Below are 20,958 nucleotides of genomic sequence, written 5' to 3'. Positions count from 1 at the left end.
AATATCTGTAAACGATATCTTCACTAACTTTACTAGGGTAAAACATCTCGTCTGATGACCATTTAGCTACAATTTAAGGTATTTTAGGTAAGACAGGATCGAAAATACATGTTTGCTGTTCAATATTGCCTAACTTATGTAACTATTGAATATTACCTAACTTATGGTACTAGCCTATAGGCTATTGCCTTAAGTTTATTTGTTAGCTTTCAATAACGCAAATATATTTGCATTTTGTTTCGTAATTCCGGAAAAGTACCACTCGAAGACTCTTTTTTATCACTTTTAATCATTTAACACATCGCTCTTTATTAAAACTATTTACGTTTTTACTCATGATTAACTAAGTATTAATAGTAGCAGCAACAATGGTTTTTGTTGACTCTATTTAAAAACAAAATTACCATCTTTACTTTTTTCTAGGGCTGCAAGTCAGCACTTTAGATTTCGAATTGAATCTCGAATCGAATCAGCATTTTAAGGAAATCTAAATTTGAGCATTTTTAAAAAAAATAGTATATATTTCAAAAAAATAAAAAATCCTATTCTCCCATTTTATTTCCTTACAATGACTTGAAGTTATTTAAAGACACTAAACATTTAACATTGCATTCCACTTCAAGTTAAAAAGAAAAAAGAAATAAAACATCGTTTCTTGATAAAATAAAAAAGAAAAGGGTTAAAATTAAATGTCTTTATTTTTTTGCGCCTAAAATAATGTTTCCGCATTATTATTAGATAAAGAATGAAGTGAATAATTTATTACATGACCACCAATTGAGTTGACTCGTTCAGAAGAACAACTGGTAGTGTTACTAGCAGTGGCATGCATTGCGTTTGTTGTGTCTGTGGTTGCACATAGAACGTTTTCTATTTCAATATTTGAACTTTGCGGTTGGTTTATAATAACCTCTTTTGTTTTTTGAGAAATTTTGATATCTTTAAGATTTACCACAGATAGGATTGTTAAGAAAAATCTATATCTTTATTATTGTAACCAGCATTAATATCTTCAAGTTTGGCATTATCAACCTCACTTGATTGCAGAATGAGATCCCAGTCGACGTGTTTAAAAGGTTTTCGAATTGTTAAACGGAGTTTTTATTGAATTGCCGTCGGTATTAGTAGATTCGGAAGAAATATTGTATATATTTATATGATCAGTAATTAGAAAAGTAGTAAAATGACCTGATAAGTCTGTCTTATGTATAACTGTAAAAATATGGTTATTCTACCAGTTATTAGTAACTATATTATTAAGAAAGTTAGAAGAGGTCTTATTTATTCTCGTTGACTTATCTATAAAATATAAAACCAGCTTGATATCTTTTTCATATCGAGATAGGCTAGTTAAGAAAATTTGACAAAACGCTTTTCTCAGATTTATTTTAAAACAAATGGTTTCCGAAACATCAGGTTTCGACAATTTTTTTTGTTCGATCTGCATCAGCTTGAGTATGAAGCGTCATGTGCTTTCTTTTCAAGTGACTCCAGAGATGTGTTGTGCCAGGGTATTGTTAACATAAAATAGTTTTGCAGGTTTACGTGTGCAAAAAGTTTTACTTAAATAAAATTGATCTTTTACTTCAAAGTACGGCTTAATGACTCCCGCCATTGTATAAATAAGAAATATAGTAATTTTAAAGAGTTTGCGAATCAAAAATAAATTAAAAAAATGTTCTCTAAAATAATTGTCTTCTAAGTAATAAACATGCAACAGATGTTTTTTCTTTATGAAATTTTTCTTTATGAAATCAACTTATAAAAGAATGTTTAATTTATTTTCTCTCAGTGAAATAAATGTAAACAAATCAAAGTAGCAATTGTACATTTTTTTTATAGCACAGTGGAGTTGTAAAATCGTTGAAAAGAATAATTGCCACAATTTTTACTTCACAATTGACAAGTTTTTCTAATGAATAGAAGTTGGCGATTATTGGTTCTCTTTTGCTAAGACTTTTCAAGTAATATAGCGCTTTACGTTCAACGAAAATTTCCGTGCAAGAGTGCAAATGATCTCCATCCTACCTTAAATTAATTTTAACGCTTATACTTACAGCAACCTGTTTTAAAACTTTTTTTATAATAAAACAAACTTTTAATAATGGTTAGGGCCCCATAATTTTTGAAAGTATTAAAAAAAACCTTGATTCGAATAATTAGAGATCTTTCGAATCGAATCACTTTATTGATTGGATTCGAAATTTTGAAGCTTCACAGGGCGACTTTTTTCCTTACATCGATTTAATTTCTATGTAGTTATCTCTTTTGCTAAAGGTTACTAATTCTGTAGAGTAGTCCAAGATCATCTGTAGAGTGGTCCAAGATCATCTTTTTTTGTTCTTTACTCCAACAACATCTGAAAATTTAATGACCTCTAACAACATCTTTTGAAAGATGTAACTACATCTGGCAATTTTTTCTCCAAATTCAATAACATCTCAAAAAATTTCCTCTAGATGTAACTACATCTGAAAAAAACCATGTATGTAACTACATCTTGTTAGTATAATGCAGTAATAGTATAGTAGTAATAATTTAATAACTTTATAAAATCCCGTAGTTATGTTAAATATAATTGAAAAGATGTAACTACATCTGTAAAATCTCCAGATGTAGTTGCTCAGATGTTGTTATACGTAAATAATTGAGATGTAACATCTGTAGTAATCATATAATTTTTACCCAGATGTTATGAGACATCAATAAGATTTCAGATGTTATTATACCTTAGTGTATTTACAGATGTTGTTGGACAGATGTTATTAGACATCAATGAATTTTCAAATGTTAATGGACAGATGTAGTTATAATTCATAATATTTACAGATATTGTTGGTCAGATGTTATTAAACATAGCAAAAACTAACGTTGTTACCCTGACCTATCTTTTTTCAACATATTCGTTGAATAGGCTTGTTTGGCGCATCATCCATATAATATATATATATTTTTTTTAAATTTACAGATTTGTGAATTTTTTCAGTATATAAAATATTTAAAAACATTCAACTAGTAAAAAATCATAAAGCATAGCTTTAAGAAACATAAGACAGTCTTATGTTTCAACATAATCTATGCATGAAGCATAGATTATGTTTCTATAATATTGCATATATAGGCACTTTAGAAGCTGTTTGATTACATATTACGTATAACGCAGATTATATTTGGACAATTTCTTGTCTTTGGGGTGATAATGACATTTTATTATCTTTAAAACAAAGATAAAAAAAAAATTGCATTAAACAAAGATTATCAAAGAAACATTTTGAAAATAAGTTGTCTAAAACAAAAATTGAAAAAACTTCATCAAACAAGGTTCATCAAAGAAACTGAATTATGTTTACCAAAGCAATGAAAAAAATTTCATTAAACAAAGTTCGTCAAAAAAACTGAAAATAAGTTTTCTAAAAAAAAGATTGAAAAAAACTTCATCAAACAAAGTTCATCAAAAAAACTGAAAGTTTATTAAAGCAAAGATTGAAAAACTGAAAATAATCTTTAATCTACAATTTTGACGGTTTAAAAATGTTGAAAATGTAAAAAATTTTTAAACTTTTATCAAATTTGAGAAAAACATAAACTAAATTTAAACAATACAAAATTAAAAAAAACTATTTATTACAAAAATTTACAATTTACAAAGGGATTAAATTTCATCTGATCGCAATTTACAATTAGCGTCAATCTTGTTGGTAAAAATATACATACTAATTACTAAAGTTTTAAATGAATTTCTTCAAGAAATAATTAAAAAAAAAAAAAGAATGATAAATAAATAGGAAACCTATGAACAAAGTTTATCACTATTTATGCGAGAAGTGAGAAAAAAAAAATTGAAGGTTTTTTTAAGTTAAACAAAAAAAGAATTTTTGTTTGTTTGTTTGTTTAAGTTTCGTAAAACTAGATAAAAGCAGACCTAAAGTATACTTTTTAACAAGTTGTCATTGACTTACGTCATAAAATGCTTTGACTAAGATTCGAGCGTAAAATAAAATGTAATTAAAAAAAGGATTTTTCATCGCTTTTAAAAAGAGAAACAAGAGATACTTGTTTCTATTTTAGCTAATATGATTACCATTTATAATTTGATTTCATGGTTTCTTTTTTTGTTTAAATCAAAAATCCGTTTTTTATTAAACCTAGTAAAGTCAAAATAAATAAATAAAATAATAAATTGTACAAGACAACTGAATAATAATTTTACAGCTTTTTCAACATTCATAAATAGATTTATACGATAAAATTGCTTTATTAAAACAATACGATAAAATTCTTTATTTGTAAGCAACAATAAAGAAAATTGTTTCCATTTCAATTGCTAACTATTATCAACGACTTCAACGACAATATTTGGAAAAATACCTTTCCGGTCTTCGTAAATACCTATCCACCAACCATCATCGTCGTCAACTTGCTGACTTATAACTTTAATGAAGTCACCTTCCTTAAACGAAAGCTCTTCTTCTTCGCATGCATCGTAATCATATAAAGCTTTCGCGTAACATACTAAATTAAAAAAAAAAGTATTTAAAATAAACAACGAAGATCAAATCATAAAATCAAATCATAAAATTTAAAAATCTTTTTACTGAAGTCGTCTTCTGTACTAGTATTTTTAGCATCGATTAGTTGAATATATGCTTCTGGAACATACCCAACCTGACCTGCCTTATTACGTACCTAAAGGAAAGAGAAAAAATTTTTCTTTTTTTAACAAGACAAAAAACAACAAACAAACAAAAAACCTAAACTATAAGAATAATATAGTGACAAATAAATAAATACAAAAATTAGCTATTTAAACAGAATATTTTTGAGACATGAAATTTAAATTACAAAAATCATTTATTAAATCATGAGAACAAGAGACACTTCAGCGCAATGGAGTTAATGAAGGTGAATGTGGTAAAGTTTAAATGTATTCTTCTAACCAACAGGTACCTAATCTTAACGGTCAACAGGAACAGGTACAATGCAGTTAACTCCAAAGAGTTGACTTCTACAACACAACTTATGTGCTGCAGCATATCAGCTGCAACCCTGAGCGCTAGTAAAAGTAGTTCTTTGTTTTTGCTTAAGTAAATATAGTTCTTTGTTGTATGTTAAGTAAACATAGGTCTTTGTTGTTGCTTAACCCTTTGAGCGCGTGATAAAATTTAAACGCCGAACGGAGAAATTAAACTAAAAAAGAAAAAAAATTCAAAAAACAACTATTTTGAGTTTTAGTTTATTTTTTGTAGTTTTTAAAAGAATTTAAGAAATGCAATGTATTTAATTTAAAACTGTTGTATGATAATTAGAAAAGCATCCAGGGCACAGTCCAACACAACATGACTGACACTGCCAACTGGTGCGGACACGGGTTGGTGCTCAGCGACACATTTTTTTTTTCCTGAACCAATTTTGACAAGGTTATGACCATATAAAGGATTGTTAATCACTGTGTGTTGAGGAAGTGGATATGGTACAATTGTACTTCTAGCCACTTCAATCTCCCTAGATGTTCGTCTTTTTGTTACTACTTTTACTGGTTGATACCCTCCAGCTAACCTTTCCACAATTGCCATCATAAAACTTATTCTAGACATGGGCTTACGTTCATTAGTGTTAAGCTTATACAATAGGTAGCTGTTTAAAATAGCCCTGCCAAATAATGAAAAGGCAACTTTTGTAGTCCACTTTATTGTCTTACGCTCTGACAGGTACACGTAGAGCTGTGCATCTCCCAAATCTACCCCTCCCATGGTTCGATTATAAAGGGCAACAACATTTGGCTTCATAACTAAATTACCTCTTCTGTTACGCAATTCAGTAAAACCCTTTTTTGGCAACAGTAGACAGTAATACAGGTTTTTTTTTACCATCCTGGTATGCAACACATAAAAAAGGACCTTTTCTATATTTGCAAACTTCTTTATTTTTTAATTTTGTTTTAAGGCAGATTTCTGGCAGACCTTTTCTGTTTACTCTCACTGTGCCTGTTGCAGTGGTTTGATGTAGATATAGATCCAATAGCAGTTGTGGAGAAGTATAATAGTTAACTATACCTAAGTGATAACCTCGATGGAGGAGGTTGGTTTGACGCAAAAGACGAAAAACCAAGTTGTAAGTCATACCATGGGCAACAGCTGCTTCAACTGGATCTTCTCCTTTGTAAATTTCAAACAGAGACAAATAACCATTGGTGCTGTCTGAAACACACCATAACTTTATTCCAAACCGAGAATGACGCTTGTTTGGCATATATTGGCGGAGATGTGGTGTCTTTCCCTTGTAACCAATCATGCTCTCATCTATAGAAATATCTTTTTGAATTTGAATATAAAAATACAGGATTTTTTTGTTAAAATGTTCAACTAAATACTGAACTTTATAAGTCTTATTTAGTTGTTGTTGATTAGGGATAGAGATATCAGTAAAGTGAATAAACTTAAGCAAAAGTTGAAAACGGTCACGATTGAAGTGAGTAACAAACCAGCAAGTGGAAGCACAAGGATGACTAATGTCCCAATATAGTTTAATACTAGCTTTCTTGATAAGACCCATATTAATAACAACACTAAGGAATGCCTTTATTTCTGAAAGATTTGTTTTTCCTTGGTTTATCCATACATGACCTATCAACAATGGATGGGATCTTAAATGCTGTTGGTTATTTTGTATCCATGCATCAGCATACTGGTTTGTATAAGTCACTAAATTTTCCAAAAATTCTGTTGTGAAAAATAAGTCAACATAGTCAATGGGCTTTGACTCTGGTGAAATAGTATGTTTGGGTCCTGGTACACCTGTAAAAGGAAAAATATTTGGGCCATTATCATCTCCTACAACAGGAAGCCACAATTATCTAAAACATCATCGACACCAGCATCATCATCAGAACCGGAGTCTACATAAAAAATAAAAACTTCAAATGCTTAGATATGGTGATATATTTAAATTAAATAATATTGTATACAACTTTTCAATAAAAAATATTGTGCCTTCATCAAATAAGCTATCATCACTGCTACTTAAATATTCTTCGCTTGTACAACTTTCTTCTTCTGTAAAACTTTCTCCGCTGTCACTCATCTTTAGTACGAAATATACACAAACAATATACCAAAAGATAGAAAAAAATGTGCTCTATTCAATGGTACCATTTTTAATTTATGAACAGTGGTTTTTTTGCAGAAAAAGTCATAGTTTTGAAGAACACTTTCAAAGCCACGATCGTGGCTCTACATGCTCTGACGGTATAGCCACGATCCTGGCTCCCCGTGCTCAAAGGGTTAAGTAAATATAGTTCTTTGTTGTATATTAAGTAAACATAGTTATTTGATCACATGGTGCTATAAAGTTTGTTTAAAAAATCTTTTTAAAGCTCTTCCTTCTGATTTTTTCTAGACCGGCAATTTTTATAAAACATATTTTATGAAATATTTTTTACTTTATTATAGATAAATACAATATAAATATACATATTATAGTAAGACATTTACTTCAAACTAAAAGTTATCTTACATTCAAGTCTTACCTTACACCACCCATCACCTTCATACTCTATAATTTCTATCTTTTCTCCACTGGAAATTGAAATTTCTTCCTGAGAAGTAGACTATAAAACAATAAAATATACAAAATACTTATGCATTTAAAAAATACTTTCATAGAAAACAAAGAATAGAATGCATATTTATGCATTAAAAAAACACAAAAAACAAACAGAAAATCAATACACTATCCTTAAAACATTATTGAAAAAAATTAGGTGTGTTAATCTAATGATCTAAATCTAATGATACAAAATGGAAAAATCATGTAAATATATTTACATGAAAAGCAAATAAAACACTTCAATCAAATAAAGTATTGTTTTAAATAAAAAAAAAATAAAAAGAGGGAGGATTGAATGTAGCATAATAAAAATATTTTTAATATTAAATTTTTTGCTGCTTAAGTCACATTCTTCACAAATTTAATAGTATTACTATTAAACTTGTTCCTCCTACTATAATATAATATACGTTACTGTAACAAATTTGTTTATATCAATAGAAACCAAATATATGGTTTCTATTGATATAATTGTTTTTAAAATAATTGGTTGCACAGACAAAAAAAGCCCTGAATATTCAATAAAATGAAAAAAAAAAAAAAAAGAAAGCCCATAAACAATCCAGTTCTAAAAGTATTACTGTATATAAGACTGACAATCAGGCTTCAATCAATTAATAATGAAATAGTTGTTACAGCTCAGATATTCACATATAGTGTATGCACTAAAGTAAACACCCAATTGAAAACTATATGTTAATAATTATCATAATAACAATAATTTATTCTACTAAAAATTGTTCGAAATAGTTATACAAAGATATTTCAACTTCTAATTGTTTAGGCAATTTTTAAATCTAAGACGTTAGAAGATGTTGTACTGGAAAGATTTAAAAAACTAATTTTTAGTTTGATTTTGAATTCGTTGCATTAGACAGGCTTCTCAATTTTTTAGATTGATCTAAGAAATAAGGTCTGATGTCATATGGCACTTTTGATGTCACAAGTTAAATTGGAAAAATATGGAGTTTTAGAAGTACAATAACAATTTAGCATGGATGGAAAAATATCTAATGACATTTCCTGAAAATCATTAATAAAACAAATAGTAACCTCTACTGGAAACTATATTTTTTTTATTAGTAGAAGAAAACACATAAATTAAAAAAAGAAACAAAGTATAAATTCAAGATACCTGAAATGTGTACAAAGCAAGCGCCTGTGTAACACAGACTCTTTGTTGATCAATTGATGATGTAACAGATAATGTATCATCAGGTATAACAGGTGTGTAAAGATATGAAGTTTTATCTTCATCAGGAAACTCACTATCATCAAAGTCATCTGCAATAAAGATTTATTTTCATTTGACACAAACTACAAATTTAAATAAAAATCATAACTAGCTTATAGCAAGAATAGAATAATAATTTTCAGTTCTTAGTTCAATACAAGTTTGTTTAATACAAAAACGAACTTGTATTGAACTAAGAACTGAAAATTGAACTGAGAATGGAGCTTTTTATTCTAACACAAATTTTTATTTTATAAATATTGAACACATAAAAAAATAAAGATATAGAAACAACAAATATATAAAAAGAATCATACTAGTTAAAGTTTATTAGCAATAATGTTGCACCAAGATGTTAAGAAGACTGTGGATCAAGTTTAATAAAAAACAACTAATTGAAAATAGTTTTGATATATATCATTAATAATTTTTCATTATTAACAATACGTACACAATACGTACTCATTATTAACAAAATACACACATTCATTATTAACAATACGTACAAAATACGTACTCATTATTAATAAAATACACACATTCATTATTAACAATATGTACACACTCATTATTAACAATACTTACACATTCATTATTAACTATACATACACATTTATTATGAGTAATATGTACACATTCATCATTAAAAATACGTATACATTCATATTAATAACAAGTAGACATTCATTATTAACAATACGTACACATTCATTATTAACAATAGGTAGGCATTCATTATTAACAATATGTACACATTCATTATTAACAATACATACACATTCATTATAAAGAAGTATACATTCATTATTAACAATACGCAGAGATGTAGGTCTTGAGACCAAACTCTTGGTTTCAAGACGCCTCGAGACTCACACTTAACTGTCTTGGTCTTAGTCTTTAAGCCTAAAGTCTTGGTCTTAGTCTTGGTCTTGAAAGCCTAGAGTATTGGTCTTGGACTTCTACTGTATTTTACTTTCTTGATTCTTACGAAAAATATCAACTCAATTAATGGATTAGTTATTAATAATAAACCGTAGATAGCTGCAACTTACCACTCTCAATGAGAGTTCGTTGCATTGGTTTGACAAGGTTCTAACTGAAATTTTTTATGTTAGGAGAATATTTTTTTTTTTTTATTTTATTTATTTCATCTCTCCAAGGCCCAGAAGGCCACTACAGATGAGGAGGCTACTTATTAAAAAAAATCTTTTAATTTTTTTTTAACGCTTAAAGCGCGTACATGAAATAAATGTGAAAGAATAAGAACGCCATTTTTTTCAGTGGTTGTATTAAAATCTTTTTAATTGTTTTGTATTTTGTTTACAATGTGTTGTGGTTTCAAAAAAATATGTTAGTTTTAGGATTTAACTTGAAATTAGTTTTAAAAATGACAAAAGAAGAAGACGTAAGAGAAAAAATTATGCACAAATATTTACAAAATCCAAATAGTAGCTACAATTCGATAGCAAAATCATTGCAAATACATTCATACAACGTTAGTCGTGTTATTCAACGTTTTTCTCAAACAAAATCGATCAAACGCAAATCTGGTGGTGGAAGAAAGGAAGGTTTTAAAGATATAAAACTAGTTAAAAAACTGGTTAACAGTTTTACTAAGGCAAAAATATATGGATTTTCTTATAGTTTTGTTGCAAAAGTTAGAAACAAACATGGTTTTCATTCTTTCAAAACACAAAAAGTGCCCAATCATTCTGAAACTCAACAAAAAAGTGCAAGAACCTGCGGCAGAAAGTTGTATGACAATTTTATTTCTAAAAATTTCTGTACTATTGAAGACGATGAAACTTATATCAAGAACAATCATCAACAAATTCCTGGTGCTGTTTATTATATTACCAAATATAGAAGAAAAGCAGATAAGAAATTTAAATACACAAAACATGACAAGTTTGCTAAAAAAGTTTTGATTTGGCAAACTATTTGCAGTTGTGGCAAAAAATCAGCACCTTATATTTCTCAGTCCACACTTTCTGGTCAAATATATGTTAAAGAATGTTTACAAAAACGCCTTTTACCTCTCATTAAATCACACAATAACAGACCTGTGTTCTGGCCTGATTTAGCTTCAATTCATTCTTATAAACTAGCTATGGAATGGTATAAAAAGAATAGTGTGAAATTTGTGCCTAAAACAGAAAATCCTCTAAACTGCCCAGAACTGAGAGTTATAGAAAAGTACTGGGCAAATGTTAAAAGAAAAATGAAAAAAACAAAAAAGCTTTGCAGAAACATTAAAAATATTAAAACATCATTTAAAAAAGCATCAAACAGTTTTGATTCTTATTCAGTGTGCAAGCTTATGGGTACTACTAAAGCAAATGCTCAAAATTTTATTAGATTCCCACAGGAATAATTAATTTTTTTTTTTAATGTTTGATCTTCTTATATTACTGTATTAAAATTATTACTTGGTTCGAAATAAAAATTAAGGAGTACTTTTTTAGTTGTTTTTCTACATTCACATTTATTTCGTGTACACGCTTTAATTAAAATTATTTATATTATTATTATTTTATTGATTTATGTATTCTTTTTACACAGTTATAATATGTAAATGATACAGTATGAAGAGAGTTTATGGAGAAGACCAACATACCAAATTTTATCAAAGACTTTAAAAACGTTAAGAGTGATAGACCTAACCTCTCCTTATTTATCTAATGCAAGATAAAACCTTTTGGTTATTATTGTTAACAAATCAGCAGTAGAACGAGAAGATTGAAATCCATATTGATGATAAGATATTAATATGATAAGATATAAGTTAATATATTCAAGATAAAAGATTAAGTGTTAGTAAAAAAAAAACCTAGCTTATGATAGGAAGGAGAATAATGGGACAATAGTTAGACAAGTCAAATTGCTCTCCAGAATTTTTGAAAATTAGGATAAAAGATGCAGACTGGAAAACAAGACTTTGAAAAGCACTTGTTAAATAGTTTTGAAAGTATAGATGACAGCTCTGGAGAGCACTTCTACAAGACCATAATAGATATGTTGCCTAATTACAAGCTGTAGAAGAGTCTAGGCAGGAAATTAATTTAGATACAGAAGCTGGAGTGATACGAATGTCAAGTAATGGATCAACCTGTTAGTTGGCTATATAAGGTAGGATGTAATTAGTGGAATCAAGAGAGAAGATTGATGAAAAGTGTTTAGAAAACAGCTCAGCTTTTAAGTGAAGTAACAAAACCTGAATCATGTAAGAGAGGTGGAATGACAGATTCGCCCTTATTATAGACTCTGTTAAAGATTCTCTGGACATTTTGGGAGCCTAATTTTTTGGATGAAATACAAGATTTTGTGACATAAAAAAACATGACAAAACTTTTTTACAGTGGTTTCTAGCATTAATAAACAGCTCTGTTTTGTGGAGAAATGTTTTGGTGATAGATATGGAAGTAATGGTTAAATAATCAAGAAGAGCGCAATCTTGAGACGAAGGAGAGCAATATAGAACATAGTAAAAGGTGATAGAATGGAGTAGAGCTAGACGAAAGCACATAAAAGAATAGCGTGCAGATTCAAACCTAGTTTCTCAACAAATGGGTGAATTTTTATTAATGTAAATGCCTAGGCCAAGCATGTGACTATTGGAGTCTTTATGAATTAAAGGAAGATAGCCATCAACACTACCTAATTTTAGTTCAGCTATCTCATCACAAGATGAGATAGTTAAACTTAAATTCGTCTTACAAAGAGCATGTAGGTCTGGTGACTTTGTAAGAGATAAGACTCAACAGAAGAAAATTTACTTCAAACACCATGAATATTTGTGATTGATAGATTTAGAGAGCTAGTTTATGACAATGGTTTTTTTTACTTTGGTCTTTTTTTAAATTGACTACAGAACTTGACTCAAAGCACAGATAGTACTCAGTACACTATGTAATAGTCCAAGCAACTGCCTCATTTTTATTAATAAAGCCTAAGCCATTACAAAGGCTCTAAATGTAGCCTTATCAAAACACACTAAAAGTACAAACAGTGACACCATTCATAAGCAACATTGCACTGTTAGTACTCTAATATTTTACAGCTGTTGATAGAATCGTCTCTCTGAGAGCTATGGCAGAGTTTGGAAAACCTGACTACGCTGGTCAAAAGATAAAACCTGCTTTTTTTGTTGTTAATTCACCTCCTCAAGGCCAAGAAGGCCAGTACAGACGAGGAGGCTACTTATTTGTGGTATAACTCTTATTCAACTCTATAACTCCGAAACATGAACCTTGACGAACAAGGCCGCTGCGTGGAGAAACGAGTTGAGCGCAGTACTACCAGGGATGTGGCGGGGATCAAACTCGGAACCTCTCACTTATGAAGTGAGCACTCTACCACTACACCACTACCCCATCACCCCTTACATGTGTGAGCATGAGTTTTATTGCACATTATACACCACTACCATTTTATATTTTTATCATTATACATCACTACTAGTTTAACCCTTACATGTGTGAGCATGAGTTTTATTGTGCTGGACTACTTAGAACATAAGTCTTGATTCCGGTCTTGTAAAAACTTTTAAAGTCTTGGTCTTGGTTTGATTTTTTGATGTCTTGGTCTTGAAGCATTCAGTCTTGGTCTTGAGCCCAAATGTCTCGGTCTTTCTTGGTCTTGGCCTTTACTGTCTTGACTACATCTCTGACAATACATACACATTCATTATTAGCAATTCGTACACATTCATTATTAACAATACGTACACATTCATTATTAACAATACGTACACACTATTTATTAACAATACATACACATTCATTATTAACAATACATACACATTCATTATTAACAATATGTACACATTCATTATTAACAATACGTACACATTCATTATTAACAAATTGTACACATTCATTATTAACAATACATACACATTCATTATTAACAATACGTACACATTCATTATTAACAATACATACACATTCATTATTAACAATATGTACACATTCATTATTAACAATGTGTACACATTCATTATTAACAATACATACACATTCATTATTAACAATATGTACACATTCATTATTAACAATACGTACACATTCATTATTAACAATACATACACATTCATTATTAACAATATGTACACATTCATTATTAACAATACATACACATTCATTATTAACAATACATACACATTCATTATTAACAATACACACACATTCATTATTAACAATATGTACACATTCATTATTAACAATACATACACATTCATTATTAACAATACATACACATTCATTATTAACAATGTGTACACATTCATAGATATAAAAAACAGCAATTTCAAAACGTTAGACAAGCATTTTTTTTTACATATTTTAGAACAACAATGTTTCCTTAATTTTTTGTGTTTCCATTTAATAATAAAAAGATTATTATATAAATAGAAGTAAAATAATAATAAATAGTAAAGCTCATAGTTCTTTTAATTTATGATCATCTATATTTCTATATAGATCTATATTTCTAGTTTCATATTTGTCCCTATATTTCTTGTTTATAATCATACTTTACAGTTAAGTCTTTTTTGTGATATTTTGTAGTTTACAATCTTCACATTTTATCACATTTTATATATCTCTTTCACATTTTATCAGATATCTATATTAAGATAACTAAATAGTAATTAAAAAATGTATTACAAAAAATAAGTTTAAATAAGTAAGTTTCATTATTAAGTCTTACGTTTAAAATTTTTTTGTGGTGAAAAAAACAAACTTTAAATATAACTACTGACAAAAAAGTGTTTGGAGGATTGTAAATGTCTTTTATGAAAAAATTTTGTTTTAAAAAAAATGTTTAAAAAAGTTTTGATTATAAATATTTGTCTGTTAAACTTGGAACAACTATTAAAATTAATATTATCAACTTTTATTGTTTATTCTTTGTAAATACACTGGCAATTATCTGTGAATACATTGTTTATTCTTTGTAAATACATTGTTTATTCTTAATATCATTCACTTAAATTTATTTTTTGTAATACTTTAAAAACTATAAAAAGTTTTAAAAAATAAAAATGTTTACCATTATTTCCACTGCTGAATCTACTGTCATCATTAGTATCATCAGGATTATAATTGTCATCATCATCATCATCATCATCTGACTGTTTTTCTAATAACGAACTTTGAAGCCACTCATCAACATTAACTAAATCAATTTTAAGTTAATTTAAGTTAGTTGTTAACAAAAAATCTGATTTAAAAAAAATTAAAATTTAATATATATATATTTTTTAGAAGTCAGAAACTTTTATTCAGATTTTAAAAACATGCTTATTGAAACATTTAAAAAGTTGTATGCCAAACAGTTTCTGCATTCTGAACTAGTGTTTTAGTTAAGAACTAATTGAAAAAAAAAACAGATTTCTTTTTATAAAAAGTCTTGAATACACTTGAATACAAGTGTATAGTCCATACATACACTTGTATTCAAGATGTTAAAAATCAGTTTTTTTTCAACATCTTAGCTTCTAACAAGGCTGCAAGCAACCACTATTAGAGTTGGAAGTTACTGGAAGAGAAAAGATAAAGTTTATAGAGCAAGATAACGATTGACAGACAACTTAAAAGATTGCAAATTATATGAATCAAGAAAGCAAGATATGAAAAGGAAGTGAATTCCAAAGAACTGATAATTGAGAAAAAAAAGTAAGAGTTTTTGGAGCACTTAGGAATAGTCACAGTAAAAGGATGAGACTTAATTAATTGGCAAGTAACACGAGAATGAATTTTAGCATATGGCACAAGAGACACTTGCGCTTTAGAGCAGTGCCCATTATAGTATTTGTAGAAAAGAGAAAGAGAAGCAACATTATGACAATGTGATAATGGTTGCAAGAGCAGGTCCAACTATGTTTACAATGTCTTTTTGCACCTTGTCTAAAAAAAAGGGCATCATTGGAAGATCAGCCCCAGATATGGCAACAGTCTTTCATACAAGGATGGATTTCAGATTTATAGAAATAAAGAATAGAATCTGGAGTAAGAAAGTGTCAAGCACAATAAAGAGATATAACCTTAGCAGATGCTAATTTTGCATCTGCTAAGGTTGCATATGGATTTGATATATTTGCATATAGATTTGATATATGGCTTCCAAGAAAGATGGAAAGTAAGACTTAATCTTAGAAGATGAAGGGTAGATGACTGGTAGAGTACATCACTGTTCATAAATAAAGATCTAAATTATTGCGGTAACGATTCGCTGAAAAAAAAATCGAGTTTTGTCAGACTTAAAGTTCACCAGCCACTGTGAGCCCCATGCTGTAGCAGAAGTGAGATCCTTTTCAAGTGTGTGTATGTGTATATATATATATATATATATATATATATATATATATATACATATGTATATATATATATATATGTATATATATATATATATATATATATATATATATATATATATTCTATTTATAAATATTTGGCTTGTTGATTAAACATATCGCATAAATGTTTTTTTTAAACTATTAAATGTTACTTCGTCATTTTTCAATCATATTTGAAATGCTCTTGAAGGATATTAGAATTGAAAATAAAATATCAAGGATATTCTATTTTAAATTCAAGATGTATTTGATGTATATTAGGGCGTCATTTTTAAACTTTTTTCAATAAATGCTTAGGTCATACGAATTTTAAATGTGTTGGCCCTTATGTAAAACTAAAGCAAAAAAAAAAAAATTTTTAATTTTTAGGTTTTCAAATTTGAAACTTAAAAACCGAGGTTTTGGGTAAAAAAATGTGATATACGTGGTCTGTCGCATCTTTTGACCGGTTATTCTGATTGAACCAAAAACATCTTCAATTGAATTCTTGATCACAAATACCTTTAATTAGATACCTTGACAGCCATTTTAACTTAAAAACTTATGATTTTTAAAGTTTACAAAGATCGTTATTTTTGCTATACTTTGCTGTAATATCTTGCATTGTTACAAAAAAATATTTTATTTGAACTTGAATTTATTTAATAAGTTATATGAAATAACTTAAGAAATATCAATTATAAGATGATGCATTTGAAATGCTGCATTTCAGTTGACACATTAAGTTCACAACAAATATTGTTTATAAACTAGTGTAAATTTTGAGTTCTTTATAGATGGCTAAAGGAACATGTAAAAATTGTCAAAGTTGCAAATGAAGTGTTGTGATTGGTTTTGCAAGTGAATTTTTAGATTCTGAGTTACCAATATTAAGAGATGTTATTAAATACGGTTTTCTTCTAAGAAGAGATAATAACTGTAAAACAAATGCAAAACTTAAAGATAAACGCAAAAAAGTTTTCTTTAAAGTGAAAACACAATTGCTGAAAGTGAATCCTGTAATTCCTATTGTGACAGACAAAATCGGTATAAATAAAATAATTAGATTATGGAAAAAAGCTACAGATATTGTTAACTTCAGGTAACTGAGACTATTTCTAAGTTAAATTTCAATCTGGACAAGCTATTTGATATAGAGAAGTGCAAGTGTAATATTGTTTCTTGTGAGGAGGAAAGTTCTAGTTCAGGTGTTTTTAAAGCTCATATTTCTTATCAATGCAAGAGAGAAAACAAACTTCCCAGAATAGAACTTCCATTTATGAAATCCCAAACAGAAAAATTTGGGACAAAAACTTGTATGCAAATGGGTGCTCAAGATTTTAAAGAAGCTAACAGACAAGGAAAAAAATATAAAAGGAAGGAAACTGGAAAAAAGAAGTCACAAATAGAATACCTATCTTTTTATTCTCCATAAAAAAAAACTTAAGTGCCAATTGAAAATATTGAGAATACTGACGATAAAGATGTTGTTTCCGAAGAAAATTCTGAGTACATTAGTAGACAAGTTCCTAAAAAGTCATTGAATATGAAAGAAGTTGCATTAGCATCATTAAGATATGGTGTATCAAATAGAGCAACTGCTGCAATTTCAACACTAACACTGAAAGCAGCTAAAGAGGCAGGCTTTTTTAAAACAAATGTGACTGACAGTGAAACAGTGACATCTGTCACTGAAAATTAAATGCTCTAAATTGAAGGTGATGAAGTAACTAAAATCTAAAAATGATGATATGGTAAAAAGAAATGGAGTTCAATGTATAATGATTAATGGGAGAAAGGAAGAGACAAAATTTTCTTTGATTGGAGAAGATGGAAAAATTCACCACAAACTTGTACAAGAAGACCATTATTTAGTTTGTGCAGAGTCAGGTGATTTATATCTGCACTATTTTACAAATGACAAAGAAAACAGATCTGAGTTTATTACCCCAGCAGAGCATATATATAAATGGATTATAGAACATGGTATAGAATCCATAGAATCTAGTTTCTGTTAACTGTGATTCAACCAATCTTAATACAGGTAAACATTTGATAATAAATACAGGTAAATATTTGATATTAAATGCCATGCATATATTTAAATAAGTATTTTTTAGGCTGGAAAGGAGGTATTATTCATTTTTCAGAAAAAAAACTTTAAACCAAACTTATTTGGATAATTTGTGCTTTGCACACAAATGAATTACCTTTGAGGCACTTAATGCCAGTTATTGATAGAAAAACAATAAGTTTTCTGGCAATATCGGTAAACTTGTCCCTATTGCCAATGATCTCAAAATCTCCACTAATCTAATTCAATCTATAGATATTGAAACTGATTTATTAGACATTGATGAAGGTACTTTAAAAATTTATCTAGTGATTAAAGATATCTATACCAGATAACAAAAGCTATTAAAGATAAAATAATGCCAGGCGATTTAAAAGAAATTTAAGTTGGTCCCCACAATCATGTATGCTGGTTAAACTTGGCAAGTAGGCTTTGCAGAATCTGGTGTTCACAGCATGGACTAAATGGAAACAATGCTGAGAATTTTAAACACTTTGTACAGTTCTGTGTTGGTGTATACTCTGTATTATGGTTTGAAATTAAGGTAAGAACTTTTTTTGTTTACTTTGATAATTCTTATTTGTGTGTGTATGAATAATTTCATTAATAAAAAATGTTTAGGTAAAACAAAAATGGACTAACAGACCATACCATATTATCAAACAGCTGGAACTTGTCGGAAAAATGAACTTAAATATTCAGAAAACCTATGTTTGTTGCTCTGCCTGGACCCTATGTTTACCCTATGTTTGTTGCTCTGCCTGGAATGCTCACAGTGAATCCATACTTCAAGCACTACTTTGTAGCAAAGATAAAGAAGAGAGGATGTTTGAAGTGAAGACAATACTTTCAATGAAAAATTTAAGTTCTTTTAGAAATACTGCTGTTAGATCAAGAAAAATTCCAAAAATTAACATGGATGCTGAAACTATTATTGAACTGATTGGTTGGAGTACTGATATTTACGAGCCTTTGCTCACATGCAAGATTAGTAAAGAAGAACTTACTAAGTTCTTAGAAATCCCAACAGAAGTTCCAGAATTCCCTGTACAAATATATAGCATTTTTTATCCAAAACCACGGTTCTTGAGGTTCAAATTTGAAAGCATAAAAATTAAAATTTTTTTTTTTGTATTAGTTTTACATAAGGGCCAACACATTTAAAATTCATATGGCCTAAGCATTTATTGTATAAAGTTAAAAAATGACCCACCCTAATGTATATTCCAAAATGAACCATAACTAGCTTTGACTGCTCAATCATTTAATACGAGGTGAGACAAACCATTTTTAAAATACAGAAAGCTTGAAACTATCTTTAAAATACAGAAAGCTTAAAAATAAAAACAAAACAAGTAGTCAGTAAAATTAAGGACATTTAAAATATATAAAATATTTTTGAAGGTTCAAAATAATAACCTCCAGCAAGTCTCATAGATTGAATCCTTCCCTCAGCCTTAACTATTAACACCTCTAGATGACGAATTTCTTCAACTAATGCTTCTATATTTTGTTCTTTTAATTTAAAAGCTTCAGGATTGAGATCAGGAATCTACATAAAACAAAAAGGTATTCAGTAAGATAGCATGAGTATTTAAGCACTAATTTAGAATTATTGAAAAAATTAAAAAACTGCTTACTGTTTCATTATTATTATCTGATTGAAGAGAGGAAAGTTGTTTCTGTTTCTTTTTAATCATGTTTTGTTCTCTAACATAACGAAGAGTCCATTTCCTTGCTTCTTTATCAAGAACGACACTGGCGCCATATTCTAAACTAATACTCGAAATCTAAACAAAACAACCTAAAAATCAACTTGTTTTGCAGGAAAAGCATCATATGTAAAATAACAAAAGACTCAAAGGTGTATTCAATACTAACCTTGTCACCTGTTACTGGTTTAAAAGAATAGGTATCATACTGTGAAAATACAGGATTCTTTTTGTGAAAATAATCTAATGCATAAACTTTGTTAAGCTAAAAAAAAAAAAATATTTATGACTTATGTGTTAATGAAAAATGATTAAACAAAAAATATGTACCTTGTAATATGTACTTATTACATTAAATCTTTACAATTTACAAACCCATTATAATTTAGAGAGAATTCTGTAAATTATCTCAAGTTTTTCAAGAATTACAAATCTATCATTATTTAGGGAGAATTCTGTAAATCAGTGATTTCCAACCTTTCCTATGCTGTGACCCCTTGATAACATTTGCCAAGTTGAGGCAACACCAAAAATAAAATTAATAAGGTTGCTCCTAAATCATTACATTTTAGCAGCTAATTGTTATGTATTTTGACTTCTAAACATCTGATTTTATTTATATTTTATACTTTATAGGCACCATATTTTTTTGTTATAATTTTTTTACATTTTTTTTATAATAGTATACCAACAAAACAGTTGTATGTTTTGTTTAATATTTGCAAAGGAACAAAATGTTTACTTTGTAAAAACATTTTATAAGACCTTAACTTTAAATTTTCAAACGTGTCTAACTCTTAAATATAAATGTAGATTGCACCATGTATACTTAAAATGTTGTAAACTTTACAATATTTTAAGTGTGCATTTTGCAATATGCATTATACATTTAAGAGTTACACACAATCAAAGCTATTAACTTTAGTAAAAAAAAAAAAAAAATTAAAGCTGAAGAAAGCAAAAAACTGATTAAGATCAATTATAACAACGAAAATGT

General features: G+C 28.5%; 1 protein-coding gene across 1 annotated transcript in view; it reads right to left on the bottom strand.

The window, feature by feature from the left end:
- Positions 1–3,559: 3,559 nt before the first annotated feature.
- The window catches only part of LOC101240941 (F-BAR and double SH3 domains protein 2), a 53,864-nt gene continuing 36,465 nt past the window's right edge, over positions 3,560–20,958 (bottom strand). Inside the window, exons 11-18 of the mRNA XM_065812735.1 lie at positions 20,131–20,226; positions 19,890–20,039; positions 19,669–19,801; positions 14,891–15,016; positions 8,741–8,889; positions 7,526–7,606; positions 4,596–4,686; positions 3,560–4,512 (exon numbers count right to left, since the gene is read on the bottom strand). Coding sequence (XP_065668807.1) covers positions 4,325–4,512; positions 4,596–4,686; positions 7,526–7,606; positions 8,741–8,889; positions 14,891–15,016; positions 19,669–19,801; positions 19,890–20,039; positions 20,131–20,226 — 1,014 coding nt within the window. The 3' untranslated portion in view covers positions 3,560–4,324. The remainder of the gene's footprint in view (positions 4,513–4,595; positions 4,687–7,525; positions 7,607–8,740; positions 8,890–14,890; positions 15,017–19,668; positions 19,802–19,889; positions 20,040–20,130; positions 20,227–20,958) is intronic.

The sequence above is a fragment of the Hydra vulgaris genome, chromosome 12 (genome assembly GCF_038396675.1).
Source record: "Hydra vulgaris chromosome 12, alternate assembly HydraT2T_AEP".
In the NCBI taxonomy this organism is placed as follows: domain Eukaryota; kingdom Metazoa; phylum Cnidaria; class Hydrozoa; order Anthoathecata; family Hydridae; genus Hydra; species Hydra vulgaris.
This window is presented reverse-complemented; position numbering and strand designations above follow the sequence as displayed.